This window comes from Salvia hispanica, chromosome 6, assembly GCF_029641045.1.
Source record: "Salvia hispanica isolate PSC_SH4W2 chromosome 6, Shi_PSC_v1, whole genome shotgun sequence".
Taxonomy (NCBI): Eukaryota; Viridiplantae; Streptophyta; class Magnoliopsida; order Lamiales; family Lamiaceae; genus Salvia; species Salvia hispanica.
Window position 1 is genome coordinate 28485452 of NC_142697.1, and position 24557 is coordinate 28510008.

The 24557-nt window shown below is 38.2% G+C and overlaps 3 protein-coding genes and 1 long non-coding RNA gene across 5 annotated transcripts; 1 reads left to right on the top strand and 3 right to left on the bottom strand.

The window, feature by feature from the left end:
- Positions 1–4046: 4046 nt before the first annotated feature.
- LOC125208452 (uncharacterized) lies at positions 4047–6887 on the bottom strand. The gene is made up of 2 exons (XM_048108072.2): positions 5880–6887; positions 4047–5090 (listed from the first exon to the last, which is right to left on the bottom strand). Exons 1-2 carry the CDS (start codon positions 6372–6374, stop codon positions 4539–4541), a joined length of 1047 nt encoding a protein of 348 aa, XP_047964029.2. The 5' UTR covers positions 6375–6887; the 3' UTR covers positions 4047–4538.
- A 3070-nt stretch (positions 6888–9957) lies between these two features.
- LOC125204656 (uncharacterized) lies at positions 9958–11998 on the bottom strand. The gene is made up of 3 exons (XM_048103362.2): positions 11919–11998; positions 10859–11734; positions 9958–10655 (listed from the first exon to the last, which is right to left on the bottom strand). Exons 2-3 carry the CDS (start codon positions 11723–11725, stop codon positions 10098–10100), a joined length of 1425 nt encoding a protein of 474 aa, XP_047959319.2. The 5' UTR covers positions 11726–11734; positions 11919–11998; the 3' UTR covers positions 9958–10097.
- Positions 11999–16415: 4417 nt separating this feature from the next.
- On the bottom strand, positions 16416–16958 carry LOC148923489 (uncharacterized). The gene is made up of 2 exons (XR_016132344.1): positions 16775–16958; positions 16416–16656 (listed from the first exon to the last, which is right to left on the bottom strand). It is a non-coding gene; the product is annotated as an uncharacterized LOC148923489 (long non-coding RNA).
- Positions 16959–18469: 1511 nt separating this feature from the next.
- LOC148923490 (uncharacterized) lies at positions 18470–21030 on the top strand. Of its 2 annotated transcripts, none has more exons than XM_089060135.1 (3): positions 18470–18601; positions 18714–19601; positions 20347–21030. In XM_089060135.1, exons 2-3 carry the CDS (start codon positions 18729–18731, stop codon positions 20902–20904), a joined length of 1431 nt encoding a protein of 476 aa, XP_088916261.1. In that variant the 5' UTR covers positions 18470–18601; positions 18714–18728; the 3' UTR covers positions 20905–21030. The 2 variants fall into 2 exon arrangements, with proteins under 2 accessions (XP_088916261.1, XP_088916262.1); XM_089060136.1 differs by having other exon boundaries at positions 18537–18614.
- Positions 21031–24557: the final 3527 nt, after the last annotated feature.

Here is a 24557-nt window from a genome sequence, read left to right on the forward strand (position 1 = left end):
GGTTAACACCATGACGTGAGCTATCTATATGTTTGTTTTTGTTTCTATAGTATAATTGTTAGTAATTGAAATTAAAAAAATATTCATATATAACTATTTCACATTGTTTTTAAGATAAAATTTAAACTAGTATATAAATCTCATGAGCCTCTCCTATCATCAATTGTTTTAATAATAGAACCCATGGATTTCTATCAGTAATTTTAGATAAACGTTTGTTTACATGTTGATTTTTTGATTTTTTTTTCGTTTATATACCACTATTCTGTTCGTCTCAATTAAACTTTAGAGTTGAATAACTTGACCACATGTCCGTTCTCTTTTAGCTTTACTAATTTCATACTATAATGTTTTAATTACGCTAGGTCCCCTTTATACGGCTTGCCTATTAAATCTAATTGAAGTCATACACCTAATGTATATGCATGGTTTAATTTGAAATTTGATTTTTTTAGTTTTATTACACAAGTGTGAGGTTGAGGTTCATTGTGTGACCATTATTTTTTGATGGCATCCATCACCAGGATGTACGTAGAATGTGTGCTGTTCATTTACTTATTGTTTTTTTGTGTTCGTTCGTTTTTTTTTTCTTTTATAGTGGTTATGGAAAGAGCTTTTGATTTTCTCTTACGTTGAATTCTTTGCTTGTGTAGTTGTTTCTATTCTAAACTTCCTCCATATTATTGTTGATTTCCATTTTCGGCTTCAATATTTTATTTAATCGGAAATATAATACCGTGTGCATAAAAGTGAAGCTATAATTTTTGAAGGGCATAACTAAATGGAATAATCACGAATAAATAACACGAATTGGATTTGGTGCAATAGTTTGGAAACCTAATTTGTAGACATAGACTAGTCCATTCGTTTGTACTTATTTCCTCTTCAAAGTCATACCTTGAGCCTTACTTTTTTTCTTTTTAAATCAAGATTAACCCAAAGTATTTTAAGTTACATGTGATGCTTACATTACAATTGGTGGTTCTGACATATTGTCACATGTTGTGTTGAACCAATCACAATTGTATAAATATTATCCTTCCTTTTTTTATTTCTCTTTAACAATGTTGTTGGTTGGACATACTACATGAGTGAATAGATACGCGGGACAATCTTGGCCTTATTTTTGTGTACATGCTTTTAAATGACTGTTTTTCAGTTATGAGAGCTGGGAGTTAATGTATATATGTGCAGTTATCATAGAATTTACACATGCACCAAGATGTACTAAATATAAACTTAAAGTCCAAGAAAAAAATGTAACTACCAAATACCATGAGTTTATTGTGCACAATTTATTACTAGTACTTAGTTTGTCAACTAAAATAGTGCAGCCAAGGGAGAGAAATAGAACTAGGTTTGCATTATTGATTACAGTGTTTATGGCTTTATGCAATTGGATTAATGCTCGAAGATGGTAGAACTAAGTAGAGATTTGAATTGGGTTGACTTATTAATCTTGTTTGCTGGTAATTTATTAAAGAAAAGAATTATTGGGATTAGTATGGGCTCTAATGAATAGATATGTTTATGAGATAGGTCATAATTTGATTTGACCTAGCAGGTATTAATTAATTGAATTTTGAGCAGGCAATTAGAGAGTACAAGTGTTTGTCTATCTTTTTTATCTCAAATTTATGATTAAAAATACTTTTACAAATAGAAAATGGTGTGTTTCGAAAATAAGGTCAATTCTGAATTTGAAATTTATTCAATATGAAATAAATTGTTCTGTCCATTATCTTTAAATAGACGGATACACTAATAAAATACTTGTCGTTGACAACAAGAAAGAAGTATTGTTATTAAAAATATAAAACCTACAAAATATGTTAAAGAAATATATTAATATTCGTGTCAAACTACGGTAACTTTTGTTGTAAAATTCAAACAACGGAGACTCATTTTCTTGGCTAATGGAAAACAAAAATATAACTACAGTCTTAATCAAATGGCACTTTCCTTATTTAATATTCACGTGTGATTAAATCAATCCATTTCATGTATAGTAGCCTTGCTTAACCACTTTTTTTGGCCTTAAAAAAACCATAAAATTTATTATAAATTATAATAAATTTCTTACACCTTTTGATATTCGGAGAAGAACGGCAATTCTCAATTTCTTCAAGAAATTGAAAATTGTACTCTATACATCAATCATACTACATGAAAAATAGTAACATATATCATGAGATGCCGTTTCATTCCTAATTTCACAACACAAATCATACATTTTTTGGATGTATTATCATCATTTTTATATAAAAAAAGGACTCAAATTAGTTAGGTAGCAAGCAGAAGTTGAACAAGATAATCAATAATAATCTATTATAAAAGTTAAAACAACAGCAAAAACAAAACCTTTAATTTAAGTTCTAACCAAAACAGAGTGAAATCTCAAGCGAAAACAAGGAAAAATAACCAAATACTTTACAAAACCCGCCAACATGTAGGCTTATACAGTACTGGACTCAACTGGGCCATGAGTTAAATTATCTCACTCAGTCCAAAATTCTTATTGGCCCAGTCATAAAAAATACATAATGGATAGTTACATACACAGATAGTACCTTACATAATCTAATGATTCATTTTAGCATCCAACAATGTAGGAACCTCGGAGCCCCCACTATATCACAACCCTATATAAATACAAGGAAATTATGTATTTCTTAAAAAATGAATAAGAGAGTAGTAGAATTCTCTCAACCAGTCTACTTTTCCTTCCTTTTATTAGCACAAACCCTAACCCTGCACTGGTTAACTACTCTTTGGCTATCGTTCCTCGTCGGTTATGAATCTGTCGGTTACGAATCATCTTCGCACCAAGTTTCCTTGGGATGAAATCTATCTTTATGTACTACTCCCTCCATCCGTGAAATGTTGTCCACTTTTGCCATTTTGGTCCGTCCGTGACATGTTGTCCACTTTACTTTTTTCCATTTTTGGTACGGAGCTCACTTTCCACTAACTCATTATTAACACTCAAATTTTATTATAAAACTAATTTTTAAATGTATAACCCACATTCCACTAAATTTTTCACTCATTTTTCTTCACATTTCTTAAAACCCGCGCTAAGTCAAATATGGATAACATTTTGAGACAAAATCTCCTATACGAACCCTCATAGTGCGAGCATAACTCATTCTCCTCCATCGGCCGCCTCCTTCACTCGTCGCCTGCCCACACCTCAGATCCCGAAAGATGCCCTCCACTCACCACCTCCTCCTCCACCTACCATTGAACGCACCATGTGACAATATGTTCAAACCATTATACTCTTACTTGCACGCATAAGCGTCTCCCATTAATTAATTGAGTTTTGATGAGTAGCTAATACATATAGTACGTACAATTAATTAATGTTAGAAAAAAATACGCGTTGAATAGAAATTAAAATGTCTAAATTTGAGTAAAGAGTACGAGTATTTGTCTATCTTTTTAATTATCTCAAATTTATAATTAGAAATACTTTCACAAAGAGAAAATGGTGTGTTTCGAAAATAAGGTCAATTTTGAATTTGAAATTTATTCAATCTGTTTCCAAAGATATATAGTGTGGCAAAATCCTATGAAATAAATTGTTCCGTCCATTATCATTAAATAGACGGATAAAAAGTAATAAACCTGTCGTCGACAATGAACAAGAACGAAGTATTATTATTAAAAATATAAAACCTACAAAATATTTTAAAGAAATAAATTAATATTCGTGTCTAACTCCGGAAACTTTTGTTGTAAAATTCAAACAATATTGTGGAGACTCATTTTCTTGGTCAATGGAAAACAAAATATAACTACAGGTCTTAATCAAATGGCACTCTCCTTACTTAATTGTTTATATGTGATTAAATCAATCCTTGTCATATACTAGTAGAGAGCCTTGCTTAACCACTTTTTGTGGCCTTAAATAACCATAAAATTCATTACAAATTATAATAAATTTCTTACCCCCTTTGATATTCGGAGAACAAGTGAAGGACGACAATTCTCAATTTCTCCAAGAAATTGAAAGTTGCACCGTAAATGAAAGTACAAATGAAAACCAGTAACATGAGATGCCGTTTCATTCCGAATTTCATAACATAATTCTTACATTTTTTATGTATTAAAAAGACTCAAAATTAAGATGAACATTCAGAACTTCCTTTGACTCAATTTATTCTTATCAATCGGTCACCTAATTTGTTTCACCAAACTTAAAAAAAAGAGAGATACCTATATATTTGGATCAAGCCCGCACAAATTTATTTTTGGGTCACTCCCAAAATACCTCAAATTGATTAGGGGTTGGACAGGTTTATATACACTTTCCAACTTCCATCAGACTCCCGATGTGGGATGGATTTGTACATAACCAACCTCTCCCTCAAACTAGATCACATCGGGAACAGACAAATCAGACGCAGACTCCCGATGTGGGATGAGTTTGTACATAACACTATAGAAGAGGACACAAAGCATTGGTACATATATAGTGAGGGAAAAAACCAACTTAGAAGAAGTTGATGAAAAAAACCCTCGGCTTTGTGTTCTCAGATAGCCTGAATTGTCTCGATCACCAATTTGAAATCATATAAATTGGTTGCAGTGTAAAGACCGATGCCTTCAGACTCAACATCAACCGGCGGTGATCCAACTGGTTGGTCGACAGTGTCCACCTGAGTATAGTTGAAGGGAACATTGTATGTACCTCTTTTTCCGACATAGCTAACCACAGCACTGCTCTTCACCGGCACCATAATCGAACCGTTACCCGTAACCGTCCTGGTCGTTGAGTTCACAGCGTTCCACTGAAGGTCCGCATTTATCTTAGCAGCTGCCTCATCGATGGATCCGTCTTTGCCTATGAAGGCCAGCGCCGTGTCGAAGACCCTAGGCACCCCCGTTTCCAGCGTATAGTCATGGGCGAAGGTGTATTCCTTCGTGTCCTGATACGTGAACGAGAGCGAAAAGGTTTCATCCACGTCGTGGCTGTTGACCACCTTGGACGACCATCCCGTGTGAGCTGTCTCGTCAAACACGCGCCCGCACTTAATCTGGTATCTGACGTTATTTACCAAACTCTTTGTCACCAATTCCTCCACCTGTTGGCAAATTTAAAATATATAAATATATACATAACGAACATCATTGTAAAAGGAAAACTGAAAGCAAACAGTATAAACCAAAAACTGAAAACAAGCAGTATACTTTGACTTACAATAATTGGTGGAATGTTATACTCCCTCCGTCCCACAAAAATTGTCCTATTTTTTCATTTTCGTCTGTCCCACAAAATTTGTCATATTTCACTTTTTACTATTTTTGGTAGTGTACCTCATATTCCACTAAATCATTTCTACTTACTTTTATTATAAAACTAGTAATATATAACAATAGGACTCACATTCCACTATTTTTTTAACTCATTTTGCATTACATTTCTTAAAACCCGTGTCCGGTCAAAATGAGACAATCTTTGTGGGACGGAGGGAGTAATAAAATGCAAATAAAATGAATTAGTAAAATTAGACCCGCCTAAGGTTTAGTGAAACCGTAACCGTCGGTTACGGTTCCAAATCGAAACCCTGAGAATTTACCCAAATCGAAACTGTTGAATTTTGAACCATGGTTCGGTTCAAGTTCAAAAATTTTCGAACCGAACCCGAGCCGGAACCGCAAAAAAACGGCGGTTCGGAACCGTGAAAAACCGTAAAAACCGCCGGTTCGGAACCAAAACCGAAGCCGGTGGTATTGAAACCGGAACCGCGAAACACCCTCGTGGTTCGGTTCCGATTCGGCAATTTCCATAACCAGAACCGGTGGTTCCGGAACCGTGGGCACCTCTAGCATAAAATACGAAGTCTAAAATGAAGTGTGACAGTTAATAACACCTGCAGCTCGCTTCTTTCGTGGGAAAGGTCTTCTCCGTGCCCAATGCTTCCATTAGCGAGGTTGTTGGTGACGCAACGATGGCAGAATTTGCCGTCGGCTGCACGAAGTGTGATGGTGTTTGCGTTGATTTTGATAGGCCAGAAGTGAGTGTTGGGGTCGTGCAAACTGGTTATACTGTTGGCGTTGCGGAATATCCAGCCGTCTTCGGAGAGGTTCCACTGCGATCTCAAGTGGACGGAGGTCAGCTGGATATGGCCTTCGAGCATCACCGACGCCTCATAGCGCGAAAGGCTGTCGTTCGGTATATCGGACGAGAACTGTAAGTAGTTTTTGTTGCCCCAAGTGAAGGCTCTGAGGTACTTGCCATTATCTCCTTTGAAGGCAAGGTTGCGGTGGCAGTAAAGGCGGACTAATGTATCGAAATCAAATGCGTGGAGATAGCCTTGAGTGGTGCTGGTTAAGTTGAACTCAGACGCGTAAAACGAAGATTTCATCGTCTATCACGAGGCGGTCTCCGCTCTGAGCGTGAATCAAGTAGAACACATCGGCATCGGCATCGGCATTGTCGACCTTAATAGGCTCAAACAATGTGCACAAAGGGTCGGACAAGTCTTCCTGGGGGGTTTGGTGGAGACGGCAGCGATGGCCCAGCTCCCGTCCGATTTCCGGTGCATGTACCTGTTGATGAATAAGAATCGGAGGTTAACATACTTGTCGTTGCTCTTGCTTTCTCAACTTCAATCCGAGAACTTGTGCCGTGTGCTCCCGAAGCTACCGCACCGTTGTCCCTGCGGTAAAGATTGCTTGTGATATATGGATTCTTGAACTGGATCACAAGGACCTTTGGAAGCGTCCAGGTAGGTAGCCATACTTGCCGCAGATATAAAATTAGGATTCACGTTCCACTAATATTTTTTAATACTACTTTATTTCAAGATTAATATCCGTAGTGATACTATCCTATAACTATGACTTACTAAAGGCAAAGATAAAGATGAGTAGAAGATTAGGTTTAGGAGGAGGAGAAATGATTTTGAAGATATATTCAATTTATTTTATTTTTCAATTTTTGAAGATATATTCAATTTATTGTGGATAGTGGAAATTGCGATATCATTTCATGTCTCATCATCGTGATGTGTTGCGGTCCAGCATCACGTGATGTGGTATTGAAAATTTAATCCAATAACATTTCCGTAAGTTTTATACTCCCTCCGTCCCAGATAATTCGGGACACTTTGACCCGACACGGGTTTTAAGAAACTTAATGAAAAGTGAGTTGAAAAAGTTAATGGAATGTGGGTCCTACTTTTAAAGTATTAGTTTTATAATAAAATGTGAGCAGGAATGAGTTAGTGGAATATGGGGTCCACTACCAAAAATGGTAAAAGTGAAGTGGGACAAATTATGTGGGACGACCCGAAATAGAATACTGGGTCGAATTATCTGGGACGGAGTGAGTAATATACTACTCCCTCCGTCCCGGCTAAGATGACACATCCTTAGCCGGCATGAGGTTTTAAGAGTAATTGGTTAATGTGTTTAATTGGAGAGGGAAAAGATGGGTGAAACTATTAAAATAGAGAGAGAAAGAAAGGTGAATATTTTAATAGGGGTGAGAAAAAGTGGTTAAGTGTATTAATTGGAGAGAGAAAGTTTCCAAAAAAGGAAATGTGTCATCTTGGTTGGGACAAACTAAAAAATAAAACGTATCATCTTAAGCGGGACAGAGGGAGTAATAAAATTTCTACTTTTGCCGACACTCTCATGTGAATTCTAATCCAAATTTACTTGGCATTTTTGCAAATTGGAAATTAAGCATAAAAACTATGCAGCACATAGTTTAGACCTATAATATGATATGAAGCACATACATTTTCATTGTTAGATATCATTTATTTTAGTACCTTAATTTCATTATGTAAAATTAATTCCATAAGTCAAAACACAAGTTTTTATTTCGGGTGACAAAGCCATATATATATAATAGAGAAAATTAATTTACCATATTTTGCAAAGTGTCAATCGCCCAATCTAAAAATAAAATCGCCCAAAGTGTCAAAACACAAGTTTTTGCAAAGTTTTTAGTACCTTGTCAATCGCCCAATCTAAAAATAAAATCATGAATGAAGTATTATTTATTAATGAATAATCCTCTTGGATGGTGTTCGTTCAATAGATTAAATAGTGGTGAGATACAATATAGGATGGAGTAAAATGAGTATTGTCTAGGACAGTGGCAGACCTATGATTTTTATACTGAGGGGTCCGAACTACTGTCGACAGTTATTGCATATTTTTAGGGTTAATGACGGCAAATCCCGACATGAATAATATAGAGCCGATAGAAGTGTTGATAATGAGAAATAAATAATTTGAGAGTGAACAATATAAATTAAAGATACATACCCTAACAGTGACTGTGTCGAAATAATTGAAGAACAATTTTTAAAAATAAAAACACAACTTTAAAATCAAATTTAGTACTTACTATTATTATATTTTTATGATATATAATTTTTATGGGCTAAATAATTTCTATTTTTTATTCATATAGATTATAAATACATAGATAAGAAAATAACAAAAGTTATCTTATAAAATTGGTAATGTGAAACAAAATAAACAAAGCTATTCGTATGAGACACAAAATGCACTAATGTAAAGGATTTAAAACCAACAAATTGTGAAAATAGAGATGAGAAAAAGTCACCTACCGCAGAGCTGGGAGGGATCCCCTAATCGCAAGGGCACAAACCGAACTTTGAAACCAACTAAGCTAAACGTTGAAACAATTATTATTGTATAAGTATATTATATATAAATCAGATTGGTGGGGGTTCCAATGCACCCCCATACTCCCATGTAAGTCCGCCACTGGTCTAGGACTAACTAATGTTGGATTTTATGTGTTTGTTTGTGTACAATATTATATCCGAGATAATTTTAGTTGTTTTTTATGTCCAATATAATATGTCAAATTGATAATTAAGGTTAATTATATTTATTTCGCTAAAACTAAAAATAATTAAAATTGATTAATATTAATTATGTACGTGTGGCCAAAATATTACACTACTCTATCCGTGTTCACAGTGGGACCGCCGCCGCAGCGGTCTATTGCAGGGACGGAGGGCGCCACGGCGGTGGACGAGGCGGAGCGGCGGTCGTGCGGCGGCTGATTGTGAGCCGTCATGACCGCTGCGGTGGTCAAAAATATTTTTTTTTCTTAATTTATTTTGTGATGATTAGGCGGTCAAATTTTTTGTAGTTGTACTGACTGTTCCGCCTCTAATGAGAAAACTCCTAATTATTCTTTTCAAATATCCTAGACATTATCAAATAATCAATAATATGGAGATTGGATAGCATAACTTGATATATTGCTTGGTTGACATGTGTCGATAACCACTGGACTCTTAATTAAGGCTTATACAATAAAGGACTCAACTGGGTCATGAGTTAAATTATGATTCTCACTCAGTCCAAAATTCTTATTGGCCCAGTCATCAACTAAATAATGGGTCGTTACACCTAAATATAGTACTCCTATTACACAATCTAATGATTGATAGATTCTATTCTATCTTTAGTTGCATCGAACTATGTACGAACCTCGGAGCCTCCGCTTTATCACAACCCCATATAAATACTAAGAAATTATGTATTCTTAAAAAATGAATAAGAGAGTAATAGAATTCTCTCAACCTATGTCTACTTTCCTTCTTTTTATTAGTACAAACCCTTATAACCCTACACCGGTCAACTAATTGTTCGTTATCGTTCATCGTCGGTTATGAATCTTCGCACAGTTTGGGTATTACCATATTACTTGAATCATTTCATTTATCACAAATATAAACACATTTAATAATTTTTATATTATTCATTCACTTACTTTACTCTATATATTTTATGTAATTCTGTCTACTATATTCTCTTACTAATTTTATAGACACAATTTTCTTATATCTCGTGCCTTAAAAGAAAAACTGAAAGTAATACGGTTTTGTAGATTAGGAGACAGGAGTAGTTGATAAATGTAATAATTCAGTACTATAAGCAATTGCAAACGAGTATAACAATCATGGAAACACATTTTATTGATAAAACGATGGATACAAGAGAACACAATTTATTGATACATACATATATATATAGTGAGGGAAAAAACCAACTTAGAAGAAGTTGATGAAAAAAACCCTCAGGCTGTGTTCTCAGATAGCTTGAATTGACTCGATCACCAATTTGAAATCATACAAATTGGTGGCAGTGTAAAGACCATCAATTCCTTCAGACTCAACTTCAACAGGTGTTGATCCAATTGGGGCGTTGTAGACACTGTCCACCTGAGTATACTTGAAGGGAATATTGCAGGTACCTCTTTTCCCGACATAGCTTATCACAACACTGCTCTTCGCCGGTACCACAATCGAACCCTTACCCGTAACCGTCCTGGTCATTGAGTTCACAGCGTTCCACTGCAGCTCCGCATTTATCTTAGCAGCCGCCTCATCGATGGAGCCGTCTGGGCCAACGAAGGGAAGCGCCGCGTCAAAGACTGTGGGCACCCCCGTTTCCAGCGTATAGCTATGAGCGAAGGTGTATTCCTTCGTGTCCTCATACGTGAACGAGAGCGAAAAGGTTACATCCTCGGCCTGGCTGTTGACCACCGTGGACGACCATCCCTTGTGAGCTGTCTCGTCAAATACGCGCCCGTACTCGTCCTGGTATCTGACGTTATTCACCAAACTCTTCGTCACCAATTCCTCCACCTGTTGGCAAATTTAAAAAATACTAAGTATATATATAACGAAGAAACATCAGTGTAAATAGAAAACTGAAAACAAACAAAAAATTGAAAACAACAAAATAGGAGTATAATTAAATATACTATTCCTTTAGTCCCCAGTAATAAAATGCGAATAAAATGAGTTAGTAAAATCTAAAATGAAGTGTGACGGTTATTAAATAACACCTTCAACTCGGCTTCTTTGGTGGGAGTGGTCTCCTCGGTGCCAATGCTTCCATTAGCGAGGTTGCTGGTGACGCGACGCTGGCAGAATTTGCCATCCGCTGCACGAAGGGCGATGGTGTTTGCGTTGATTTTGACAGGCCAGAAGAGAGTGTTGGGGTTGGTTGCATCCGTGGTGTTGCCGAATATCCAGCCGGAGTTGGCCAGACTCCACAGCACGCTCCAGTGGATGGATGTCAGGCGGACATGGCCGTCGGGCACCTCCGTCACCTGGTGGCGTGAAAGGCTGTCGTTCGGGACGTCGGATGAGAGCTGGAAGTAGTTGTTGCCCCAAGTGAAGGCCTTGAGGTATTTCCCGTTATCTCCGATGAAGGCGAGGTTGCCGCGAACGGGAAGGCGGACTAATGAGTCGAAATCGACGGCGCGGAGATAGCCTTGAGTGGTGCTGCTTAAGTTGAATTCGATGTAGAAGGAAAGTCTTGCGGTAAGAGAAGTCACGAGGCGGCCTCCGCTCTGAGCGTGAATCAAGTAGAACACATCGTCGTCGTCGTCGTTGTCGTCGACTTTTATGGGCTCGAATAATGTGCACAAAGGGTCGGATAAGTCTTCCACGGGGGTGGTGGAGACGGCAGCGACCCATATCCCGTCCGGTCTCCGGTGCATGTACCGGTTGGTGTACGAGAATCGGAGGTTAACGTACTTGCTGTCGATCTTTGCTTGCTCGACTTCGATCCGAGCCCTTGTGCTGTAAACGCTCTCTTCTCCGAGAGCTACCCCACCGTTTTCGTCAAGGCGGTAAATATGGCCTATGTCTTTGAAATCCAGTGACTTGATCGCAATAGCCTTTGGAAGCGCCCAAGTAGCCACCATACTTGCAGTCTGAAGTGAACGAACATGGAAAAAATAAGTTTTTTTAACTTAATGAAGATAACACCATATTTTACAAATACAAAAAGTATATAAAAGTAGGATTCACGTTCCACAGTGATTAATATCCATAGTGAAATAGGGTTTAATGCATATAATATCAAAGAAATATTACTTTCCTATAACTATGACTTACCGAAAAGCAAAGAGAAAGATGAGTACAAGAAGGGTTTATAGGAGAAGATATGATTTTGGTGTGATGAGAAGCCTTCTTCTCAACCCTATTTATAGATGAGCTAGCTAGTACTACTAAATATCTACGTATAAATGACTCTATAGCCCTTCAATATTTTATCTCATATACTTTCACGTGTTAATATGGTTTCCTCAAATTTCATCCACAAGAAATAGAACATAAATTTAAATAATAGCATGTACAAATATATAGTTTCCATATTTCAATGTTTAAACATGTTTCAATTGTGCAGTAATCAATATTGCTTTCAGTCCAGGGCATGCATAGCTAGCATTTTCTAATTCTTTTATTAATAATAGTAGAAATATATTGTTGGAAATATCATAGTATAAAATATTAGCACAAATACACATAAACAATTTATAAAGAGACCCTAAAACCACACATAAAAATTAAAATGCAAAAGAACAATAATAATCCAAGTTTGAAGTCTATGTAATTGCTATGTTTTGTTGATCAGTAGCTAGAGCTCGCTATGTTTTGTTTTTAACTTTTTCATTGTTTGCGTTCCTTTTTGTTGTTTGATGGTAGACATGCCCAAGATTCCGGAATCACCGGTTCCGGTTCTAGAAAATCTCGAACCGGAACCGAACCTTAAGTGTATTTTGCGGGTTAATTCCCAATCAGTACCCTTCTTACCACGCCGATTATTTTTACCCAAATGATCGGCGTTTTTGAGCATCCTATCTATGGATTGAGGAATCCCCTGGTATCGATTAAATTGTTTGCGCACTCGTCCAGCCTCATGCGCCTCGACATACGACCAACATACCAAATAAGTGTCGCACATATAGCACTCATTCACATCATTGCAGTAGTCTGGCAATATGCGATCCACATATGGTGTCCACACAAACTAAAAAAAAAACAGCAATGCAAACGCAAATTAATGATACAACTCTTTTCTCTTGTCCATGGAAGCCTCGCACAGATAATGATACAAGTACGATAAAGCTGCACTTCCCCAACTAATATTTATCACATCGTCTTGATCCTCAAATGCATTTAGCCACATGAAAGGAACCTTACACCCAGTAGTGTCTGGTAGAATCAATCCTCCTAACAAGATTAAGGCATGGATACGTGCCCTTTGGATGTAGACATAAGGAGGTAGGTCATCACCCAAAGGTATCCTTATTTGGTTGATCAGAGCGGTCATCAGCATACCGCCTTGCTTTGTCACTGATGCTGCATCGGGTATCCATCCCAACAAATCTCGGCACTTGCTGGGCCAATCATCATATCTGGTATGATGGTCACGGCCTGTGAAAACACGACCGTCCGCTCTCAAGCCCCACAGGACTTGCACATCTTCTGACTGTCGCCTCTCCAACCGGTAGATGGAAAGTATGTGTCTCCGGCCTCCAACGCTCAATCAAAGCAGTTATAAGCTCGTTGTCAACCTTCATCGACTTCCCACATTCGATCACGCCTCCAAAACCAAACATGTTAAGCCAATGCCTCACATTGGCATGAATATCCACATCCCATGTCTTACTTTCCGTCCGGCGAACTTTGAAAATATGTGATGTGCCTTCCGTCAGTAGTTTATTTGATATGTGTTGTTTCTGAAGATATAGTACTGACGGATCTTCAGGTCCATATAACAATTGCCCTCTAGAACTTGAAGTTGCCATCTAATCCTACAAGATTTTCACAAAACAATAATTACAAACAAATAATTCACAAAACAATAACTACAAGATATCATTCTAGTGTGCCTGTTTAATACAGTTGCTCCAATAATAGACAAACTTTAGTAGAACTTTTATCTCATACTATGCAACTGAAGGCATAATGGTTAGGGGCCTAATGATGGTTAGGGGCCTATCCCACAAATAAATTAAGAATCCACCCAATTTAACAACCCAATGTAAGATGAATTTCTCACATTAATTTCTGAATTTCGTCCATAAATTGGAGACAAAAGACTTAACAAAAATCTCAAGATTCAACAATCATTCTTCACTAATTCGATGAATTTCACAACTTCAATAATTGGATAAATTTCACAAACATATAGAATCAATTGCTTGCATATCATCAACAAACACCCGTTACAATTAACAAAACATCAAATTATCAGCCTAATTGAACAATTTAATCAAAAACCCTAATTTACAAAATCACCTAAAACCAAAACAAAAAAGCCAATAACCGACCAATAAGTGAAGAATGTTGAAGGATTGAAGAAAACTTACCAAAATAAAACGAAAAATTGGAAGAAGTCGCCGGAAATCGCCTGAAATCGCCAAGAATCGCCGCTGCCGTTTTTCCCCTGCTGAGCGTTCTGCGTCTGAGTTCTGGGGGGGGGGGGTGTCTAAATTCAAAGTAAAGACGCATGTGCGTCATGCGGCTTTTAAAAAAAAATTTAAAAATTGATAGACGCATGATTGTTATGTGTCTTTAGTTAAAACGCGTAACCCTGATGTGTTTCATTAACGAAAGACGCATGATCCTCATGCGTCTTTCCCAAACTGGGAAGCTAAAAAAAACGCAGTATTAAGATGGAATGGCTATTGTAGCCTAGAACAAAAATAGAATTAACCCTGTATTTTGCGGTTCCGGTTCCGGTTTCTGTTCAAAACCGGCAGTTTTCTGCAGTGCAGTTCTGTTTCGAACCGCCGATTTTTTGCGGTTTTGTGCGGTTTCGGTTCAGTTTCACGATTTTTGGCAGTTTTTTGCGGTTTCCTAATGGTTTCGGAATTTTGGAACCTAAACCGGCCCAATGTTCCCAAAGTGGCGGTTTCGGTTTCATTTAAATCTCACGGTTCCGGTTTGAAAACCGTAAACCGCGCGCCGGTTATGTTTTTGCGGTTAACCGTCCGAACCTTAAACCTTGGGCATCTGTATTCGAGGGTCTTGCTGATGTGTCATCTTCCTCTTTTGGTGAACTTCTGCTCACCTTGTTTTGGGTTTGTGCGTTTTGTACTCATTAAAAAAATTCAAAGGAATACTTCTTGTAGGAAAGAATGCATTTATGAACGTAGATAATGAGATTAGAGTGAAAAATTTCATAGATAAAAACCATTTACATTAAGATATTAGTATATGAACAAATATAAACCTCCTTTGTCCTTTTTATTTTGGAACTATATTTATCCCCGTGCCTTGTTGCTAATGATAGGTGAAGGGTATATAATATATATATAAACATCATGAAGAACATGAAATATGCATTTTAAGATTCTATAAATAAATACCACTGTGTGATTTTAAATTTTGAACCATATATTGTTATTTTATTTTATTTTTAAATTTTTTCGATTTTTGAAGATATATTCAATTTATTGTGGATAGTGGAAATTGCGAAATGAAACACGTAAAAATAGTTGGGCTAAAATAGCATACAATGATTTTTTCATGTCTCGAAATAAAATCCTTTCTCATTGTCGTAATGTGCTGCGGTCCAGCATCACGTGATGTGGTACTGAAATTTTAATTCAATAATATTTCCGTTATTTTTTTAATATAATAAAATTTCTACTTTTGCCAACACTCCCATATAAATTATTATCCAAATTTGCTTGCATCTTTGGTTAGTTATAGGTAAGGGACACGTCTTTGTGTGAATATTTTATAGCCCAATCCCGAAGGCCCATGCCGCCCAAGCCCAACAAATTAGTTAAAAAGAAAGAAAATTAATTAATTATTAATTATACTTTATTATCATGATAGTTTGACTACGTACGTTTTCAAATATTGGCAGAACTGGTCAATGTAAAATAAAATTATTAATTGATAACAAAATTTAAAAATAAAATAAAATGTCAGCTAGCATTACGTCATTTTCTAAAGGATGCTACTACTATTTTCTTTAGGTCTAGCCTTTGAGCCATTGTTGTGTGATTAACTGCATCAATGGGCGGACGCATAAATAAACATGAGTAGGTGACAAATTTTCAAAATTTTATGTAAAAATAAATTTTCATGCAATTTAAATTATTATTAGGGGCTTTTATATACCAATATGCTCAAAATATGAATAAATTTTAGTAAAATTTTATGATAGAAAAATATTGAAAAATTAGATTCATTAGGTGCTAAAGCCCTTCCCCCTTTACATGTGGGTCCGCCAATGATTGCATCCACGCTAACTTCGGTTCTTGGTTCGCTTTGTTGAGTTGGGGTGGTTGTGCTCGTGCAGCTATTTAACATACTCCCTCCGTCCCATTAAAGATAACCCACTTTCCTTTTTAGCTTGTCCCAACCAAGATGACTCATTACTTAAAATGGAAACCCCTTGATCTCTACTTTATCCCATCTCTCTTACTTTACTCTCTCCATTTAACACACAAAATAAAATTGTATAAAATCTCGTGCCGCCCAAGAAAGGGGTCATCTTCCTTGGGACGGAGGGAGTATTTACTAGGACCGATAACTTTTTTATTTGTGAAACGGAGGGAGTATTTACCTTTGTCTTAATTCACTTGGCCATAACAAGAAGTGATTGTTTATAAGCTTATTTATCAATCTAAGTACTGAAATACACATGAGACCACAGACCAAATATCTTTCAAATTTCTTACATCTTCAACTTATTCAATATTTAACAGCAAAATCTAGCCTGAAACTGTGGCTTTTCACGGCGGCACGGGGCAGGCGCAGAGGCAGCACGGTGGACTATTCGGTTGGCAGCAGAAACAAGGGCCGCATTTTTCCAACTTAGCACCAAATTCTGCATCATATAGTATTAATGTAATTTTGGAGATTAAAAAAAAGTAAAAATAAATGAAGAATAATACAAAGATACCTATTATTGATAGTACTAGTTAAGACTATTAACAATAATATACCTTGATAAATCAATCGAGTTGCATCACACATCGAGGTAAGAGACAACACAAAGATGATGGCCAAAATAGTTGCTATGATCACGCACCTTTTACCCATTTTTGAGAGATGTTCAATTAAACATGGAGCAATCCCTTTTATTTAAGGAGTTCAAGAAGATTATAATAATGGAGAAAGTTTGAATTTTTCTCTACTAGTTTGAATCTTTCTTTAATTTTTTGATTTGGAAAAGTATGACGTTTGAATATCATGATCATCTCCAAGTTTTAAATTCAGCAATAGTGTTTGGATGGGGATAGTGCTATTAAATATAGTGTATAAGATAAAATTAAAGTTACATAAATTCAAGTCAATGTAACATTATGACGTCGGTATACATTTATTTAATGGTTTTAGTTGTATAGAAAATGCATTAAAAAGTCACTGATTTTAATCTACTATGATAAGATCAAGAAAGTGGTTAGCGTTTTCATATAAGTTATTAATGGTGTGTTGAATAAGATATAAGAACATTTACACTATCGGCATGTTTTTGGGAGAACAAAGATTCAGACCTATAAATATGATATGATGCACATACATTTTCATTGTTAAATATGATAATTTCTTTTAATACCTTAATTTTATTATTTAAAATTAGATCCATAAATAAAATAAAAAAATTTGATTTCGGGTAACTAAGCCATATATATAAGAGAATTGAGAAAATTAATTTACCATATTTTGCAGAGTGGGTGTGCCTAATTGCCAATTGTCCAATTTAAAAATAAAATCATGGATGAAGCATTTATTAATGAACAATCCTCTTGAAGAATGAACATCGAGTCCCTTCAATGTTTTCAAGAACGCAGTTTGAATATCTGAAATCTAATTTAGAAAAGCATGGTTAGAAAAAAAAATTTGAGTAATACTCTAGAGTCGAATTTCTTTAAATTTCGTACATGACAAAGTGGATAAGAATCGATGACGTGGCCGGATACATGTTTTAAATTAGTAGAATTCACGTTCTTCATGTTTTTATTCAATTCATCTATTGAAATTGACATGGCATGGAGTGCAATAAAAGAGGTCCTAAGATAGATGCCAAATGATGCTAAAAAAAGTTAAAAAAATCTTAATGTAAAATGTTTGTAACTCATTATCTTTTTTCATAGAACCATTCATTCCTTATTAATTTTAGACCACGATAATTCAAATAAAATAAATTTAGTATTTTTATATATTTTTGTGTAATTTCCTAATCCAATTTAAAACCTACTCGGGTTAAGTGTGAATCGAGCGTGGATTAATTGAGTTAAACTTGTATCAGGCTAGCCTAACCCAAAATCTTAATGGGCTATGGACTAGTCCAACAAATTTATGGACCTAAAAATTAAGTATCAAAATTAATGAATTTTATATATTCATAAAATATTAAATATATATTGAAGATATTATTCATGTGTCAATCATAAACGTAAACACGAACAGATATTATTAATATATATAAAAATCGGCAGACTTCCAATAAGAACAAAAGTAACATTAAGACAACTTGTTTTCATCACCTCTCTCTCTCTTCCTCCAATGAATGCACAATTGAAACATGTCTAGATCTCAAGAATGTGAAAAATGCTTGTAGTTATAGTTAATTTATACATTCAATTTATTGTGGATGTAATTTGACAAAACCAAACACGTGAAAGATTACTCAATTTTGTAGAAGCAAACCCTAGTTAAGTAAGTTATCTATAAATAGAGTTGAGAAGAAGCCTTCTCACCACACCAAAATCATTACTCCATCTCCTAAACCCTTATAGCTTCTACTTATTTCATCCCTTCGCTTTTCAGTAAGTTTAATATGTGCGTCAATAAAAGTCTTATTTCTCTTTTAGTATTATATTAACCCATTTACTAGCATTTTCAACTCACATTTCTTAAAATTTGTGTCTGTACTTTCAGGAAACAACGTTAAGAATGACAGTTTGGGCGCTTCCAAAGGCGATTGCGATCAAGTCACAAGACTTCAAAGATAGAGGCCACATTTACCGCAAGGACGACAACGGTGCAGTAGCCCTCGGAGAAGCGGACGTTTTCAGCACGAAGGCTCGGATCGAAGTTGAACAAGCCAAGACCGACAACAAGTACGTTAACCTCCGATTTTCGTACACCAACCGCTACATGCACCGCACATCCGACGGGAGCTGGGCCATGGCGGCCATCTCCACGAAACCCCAAGAAGACACATCCGACCCTAATTGCACATTATTCGAGCCAATAAAAGTCGACGACAACGACAACGACAACGACGACGTCTTCTACTTGATCCACGCTCAGAGCGGAGGCCGCCTCGTGGTAGACAGTGCAAGCCTCCTCTTCTACGTCGAATTCGACTTAACCAGCCCCGATCAAGGCTATCTCTGCGCAGTCGATTTCGACGAATTAGTCCGGCTTCCGACACGTGTCAACGTCGCTTTCATCGGAGACAACGGGAAATACCTAAAGGCCTTCAACCACTTGAACAACAACTACCTCCGGTTCTCGTCTGACGTTCCGAACGACACGCTTTCGCGGCACCAGGTGGCGCAGATGCCCGATGGCCATGTCCGGCTGACTTCTATCCACTGGAACACGCTGTGGAGGCTCGACGCCGGTGAAGACTGGGTGTTGGCGGACAACAAGGATGAGAAGGACGCTGACACTCTCTTTTGGCCTGTCAAGATTGATGATGGGACCGTCGCGCTTCGGGCCGCCAACGGAAAGTTCTGCCAGCGGCGTGTCACGAATGGCTTGATGACGGGAAGTCTCGGCGCGGTGGCTCCCTCTCCGACGAGAGAAGCCGAGTTGCAGGTATTGATAGCCATTTAAATCAGAAAGTTTAAACTATTTTCAATTGTCTTGTACGTAAATAAAACGACATCATTGGCTATACTCACCAAATACGTCGTTTCATATAAGTACGAGACAATTGATATTTTTTCTGAAAACTTCCTTATTTATATTCCCTCTGTCCCATAAAGATTGTCACATTTTTCCATTTCCGTCTGTCCCACAAAGTTTGTCCCATTTCACTTTTACCATTTTTGGTAGTGGAGCTCATATTCCACCAACTCATTCCTACTCACATTTTATTATAAAACTAATACTTTAAAAGTAGGATCCACATCCCACCAACTTTTTCAACTCACTTTTCATTACATTTCTTAAAACCCGTGCCTGGTCAAAGTGGGACTATCTTTGTGGGACGGAGGGAGTATTCCATTTTCACTGTTTGTTGAACTGTACAGAATTTGATCAAATTTCGTGATTTTAACAACAATTATCTTATTTTATTTTGTTCATTTGATAAATACCCTTCCTCAAACTTTTCAATGTGAATTTTGGAGGGGTAACTTTTATAAATTGAGTTGGGTCGGTCCTCCATCTAACTAGACTAAATTTAAAATTTTAGTCTTTGTTGATAATCTGCTTTGATACCATATTAGAATTTCTATATGTTTCATCTTAAATCACTTCGTCATAGAAGAAATAGTATAGTTCAAAAAATTTTTACATGAAATATTCATTATACTTTTATTTGTTCATTTACCAACAGGTGCATGAACTGGTGTTGATGAGTTCAATACACAACGTCAGATACCAGACCGAGTACACACGCATATACAACGAGGCACCTTACCTGGCATGGTCAACGACGATGGTCAACGAAAGCGACGAGGAAGCAAGCATGGCGGTCTCATTCATCTACCAGGACTCAAGGGACTACACCTTCGCCCGAAGCTTCACCCTCCACACGGGGGTTCCCGCTGTCATCGACGCTGCGCTGCCATTCATTGGAAAAGAAGGCTCCATTGACCAAACATCTTATAAGATAACAGCGCCGCTGCAGTGGAACGCTTCCAAAGCAATCACCACGGTGGTGACGGCCAGGGGGTCGGTTCGGGTGCCCGCAAAGAGTAGAGTTGAGGTTAGCTATGTCGGAACACGAGCCACCTGCAATATTCCATTCTACTACAGTCAGGTCGACAATGTGATGACGTTCCCCCCATATGTGATGCCAATGCTTGATGTGTCTGAAGGCATAGATGGTATTTACACTGCCACCAATTGCTATGATTTCCGATTTGTTGTTGAGAAAACTCAGCCTATATGAGAACACAAAGCCGAGGGTTTTTTTCATCAACTTTTTCTAAGTTGGTTTTTTCCCTCATGTATCAATAAATTGTGTTCTCTTCTTGTATCCATCGATTTATCAATAAAAGTACTCTTTTTTAATTAATTTTTGTGTGTTTTCGAGATCGTACGTACTCGTCTACAATTGCTTATAGTACAACGATTACAATGAAAATGAAAGCATAAATGTAGCAAACAAGCATGAAGTTCTATAAGAGCATCCGCAATGGTTAATAGGCCAGCCATAGGCCAGCCATTCTCTCCTCTGCCACGTCAGCAACACTAAAAAAACCACCTGCCACGTCAGATTTAGGCCAGCCATAAGCCAGCCGCAATAAAAACAATTCAAAATATACTACATTTACGGAATTAAAATTGCGATATACGGAATTAAATTTACGACACATATACGGGAAAAATAATCCATTCCATTAAAAAAAAGTACAAAGATTTTAAAAAAAAAGTACATGATTTTTTTTTTAAAAAAAAGGGCTTCAACACCCGAGCCCCGCCACTCTCTACTCCTCATCGCCGTCGCCGTCGCCCTCCTCGTGGCCGCCGCCGTCGCCGCCGCCGCTGCCGCCACCCGTGGTATCTGAGCCCACGTCGGAAACCCCCAGCCTCCTCGTCGCGATCTCTAAATCAGCACGCATGCTCTCGAGCATCTCGAAAAGAATCCTCTTCTCCGTGGGGTCAGTGGCGTTCTTCCACTCTCGGAAGACCTGTAACATCTGAGCCCGCGTTTGGTTACGCGAATGGAGAGTGTACTCGAGTGGGGCGGCTGGGAGGGCGGAGGACTGGACCTCGCGGGGCGATAGGGGGGATCCGCCCCTCGCAGCCCGCTGCGCCCGCTTCTGTCCAACCGGGCGGGGGCGACCAGTAAATGAAGGAGGGGATGGAAACTCCTCAGCATCCGGGGGGAGGTCGTGGGATCCGCCGCTGCTACCGCTGTAGTCGCCGCTATAGTTAAGTCGCTGCTTCTTCGGCCACCCAGCGTCGCACCCCGCCCGGAACTTCTCCGAGCCCTTCAGCAACAAGAAGCACTCCCAGAAGGTGAACTCCTTATACTTCCCCTCCAAGGGGAACTGACTCGCGGCTATCCTCCGGGCATCGTCCTCAGTCTGCCCACTTTTGAGCTGACGGAGGGCGTTGGCGTACAAATTCGCAAAACGGCCCACTGCGGCCCTGATGCGCTCCCACCCCTTCCGGACCTCCTCGTTGCTGAAGTCCTTCCCGTGCGGGCAGTGGTTCTTATAGGCAGCCCTGATCTTCGCCCACATGTTGACGACCCGCTGGTTGTTCGCAACCAGTGGATCGTCGCACACCTCCAACCACCCCTTGGCCACCGCGGCGTACTCATCCTCCGTCCACTTCCTCCGGCCGGTGGCAGTGGGCTGCGATGACTCGCCGACCGCCTTGCCCTTCCCCTTCCCCCTCGTCTTCTTCCTCGGCGCGGCCGGCGTCGCTCGAACGGGAGTATCATCGTCCCCGAGATCGATCCCCATATCATGCAATGACAGAAGGTCATCGCCAGAGAACTGCGTCTCCACCGGGGTCGACGTGTGAGACGAAGCCGTCAAAAAATCAAGCGAGGGCCGATATACCGCGTCCCCTCCCGGTGACCCCTGCACCCCCCCCCCCCCCCCGGCATCCCGGGATACATGCCGTGCAGCATCCCCCCCGGCATCCCCCCCTGCCACATCATCCCCATCATCTGCTGCAACATCATCTGCTGCTGCATCTGGGGCATACCCCCCCACCCGGGCGCTGACTGCCCGCCGCCCGGCATCCCCCACGGCATACCCCCCGGCATACCCCCCTGGTTCCCCCCCATCGCCCCCCCCCCCTCGGCGCACCAGCCATCATCCCCATCATCTGATTCCAAGGGATGTTAAATCCCGGGCCCATCTGCCCCTATCCAGATCCCACGGGTACTGTGGGAGTCTGAGAGCCGCTCGTCGCCGGACTGGACTCGTTGTTGTGATCCATCACTCGATGATGCTCTTGAACAGAAAGTTAGAGAGAGAGAAAACTCGTTAAAACAAGTGGTGCAAATGAAAATGAAACGAAAATCGCGTTTATATATGATTTTAAAAAAAAAAAAAAATCGAAAATCGGCGCTGGCCGATCGCTGGCCGATCGGGCCTCCACAATGGCGGCTAGCCGATCGGCTAGCGTTTCGGCCAGCGACGAGCGATCGGCGAGCCCACGCCGATCCGCTCGCCGATTTTGCGCTGGCCGATTGCAATGGTTCGGCTAGCCGATCGGCCAGCGCGAAGAATCGGCTAGCCGGTCGCTAGCCGACCATTGCGGATGCTATAAGGATCTAATTTAGACAAGAGACCTAAATCAAGCATATATTCCATAGACACCAACTCTAAGGAATCAAGCGCCCAATTTGTTGGTCTAGTCCAAAACCCATAGATTTTGGATTAGGCTGGCCTGATATACAAGTTTAACTCGATTAACCCAAGCTCGATTGGCCCTTAACCCGAGTAGGTTTGACTTGAAATTGGATTAGGAAATTTCACAAAAATATAAAAAAAAGGTACTAAATTATTTTATTTGAATTATCGTGGTCTAAAGTTAGCGAATGGCTCTATGAAAATAGATAATGAGATACAAACATTTTACATTAAGATTTTATAACTTTTTTTAGCATCATTGGCATCTATCTTCGGACCTCTTTTATTGCACTCCATGGTCCATGCCATGTCCATTTCAATAGATGAATTGAATAAAAACATGAAGAACGTGAATTCAACTAATTTATAACATGTATCAACGTCATCGATTCTTATCCACTTTGTCATGCATATAGTATGAAATTTAACGAAATTCGACTGAAGATGGATATTATCATATTAATACACGAAACCAATAGTCTCTCTAGCTCTTTCTTTCCTACTAATTGGTATTTATCCTTTTATTTAAATGGATGCTGCCATTAATAATGTACTATATACGTATATCAAAATAAGGGTCGCGTTAAAATATTTTATAAAAATATTTAATTTTTCTTTATTATTAATTACAATCCACATATATTTATAATATTTGAGATACACAAAAATATTCTAATAAAATAAATCAAATTGTATTAAATGCTAACAACTTATAATACTAAAATATACTACTATTACTAGTTTTTTTACCTCCTCAAACACATTTATAACTAATTTGTTGCGGCCCGGGTCAGGTCGGGCTAGATTGTGGTATAACTAATTTGTTGGGCTTGCACGGCATGGGCCTTCTGGATTGGGCCATCAAATATTCACACAAAGACGTGGCCCTTATCTATAACTATCCAAAGATGCTAGCAAATTTGGATAATAATTTATATGTGAGTGTTGGCAAAAGTAGAAATTTTATTATATTAAAAAAATAACGGAAATATTATTTAATTAAATTTTCAGTACCACATCACGTGATGCTGGACCGCAGCACATTACGAAATGAGAAAGGATTTTATTTCAAGACACGAAAAAATCATTGTATGCTATTTTAGCCCAATTATTTTTTACGTGTTTGATTTCGCAATTTCCACTATCCACAATAAATTGAATATATCTTCAAAAATTGAAAAAATTGAAAAATAAAATAAAATAACAATGTATGGTTCAAAATTTAAAA

Excerpts from the sequence above, each read along its gene's own strand:
- LOC125208452 (XM_048108072.2), bottom strand. The coding sequence starts at position 6,374 with ATGAAATCTTCGTTTTACGCGTCTGAGTTCAACTTAACCAGCACCACT. Across the intron at positions 5,091-5,879 it reads ACGAAAGAAGCGAGCTGCAG|GTGGAGGAATTGGTGACAAA; the intron begins GTGTTATTAACT and ends ATTTGCCAACAG.
- LOC125204656 (XM_048103362.2), bottom strand. The coding sequence starts at position 11,725 with ATGGTGGCTACTTGGGCGCTTCCAAAGGCTATTGCGATCAAGTCACTG. Across the intron at positions 10,656-10,858 it reads CCAAAGAAGCCGAGTTGAAG|GTGGAGGAATTGGTGACGAA; the intron begins GTGTTATTTAAT and ends ATTTGCCAACAG.
- LOC148923490 (XM_089060135.1), top strand. The coding sequence starts at position 18,729 with ATGACAGTTTGGGCGCTTCCAAAGGCGATTGCGATCAAGTCACAAGAC. Across the intron at positions 19,602-20,346 it reads CGAGAGAAGCCGAGTTGCAG|GTGCATGAACTGGTGTTGAT; the intron begins GTATTGATAGCC and ends ATTTACCAACAG.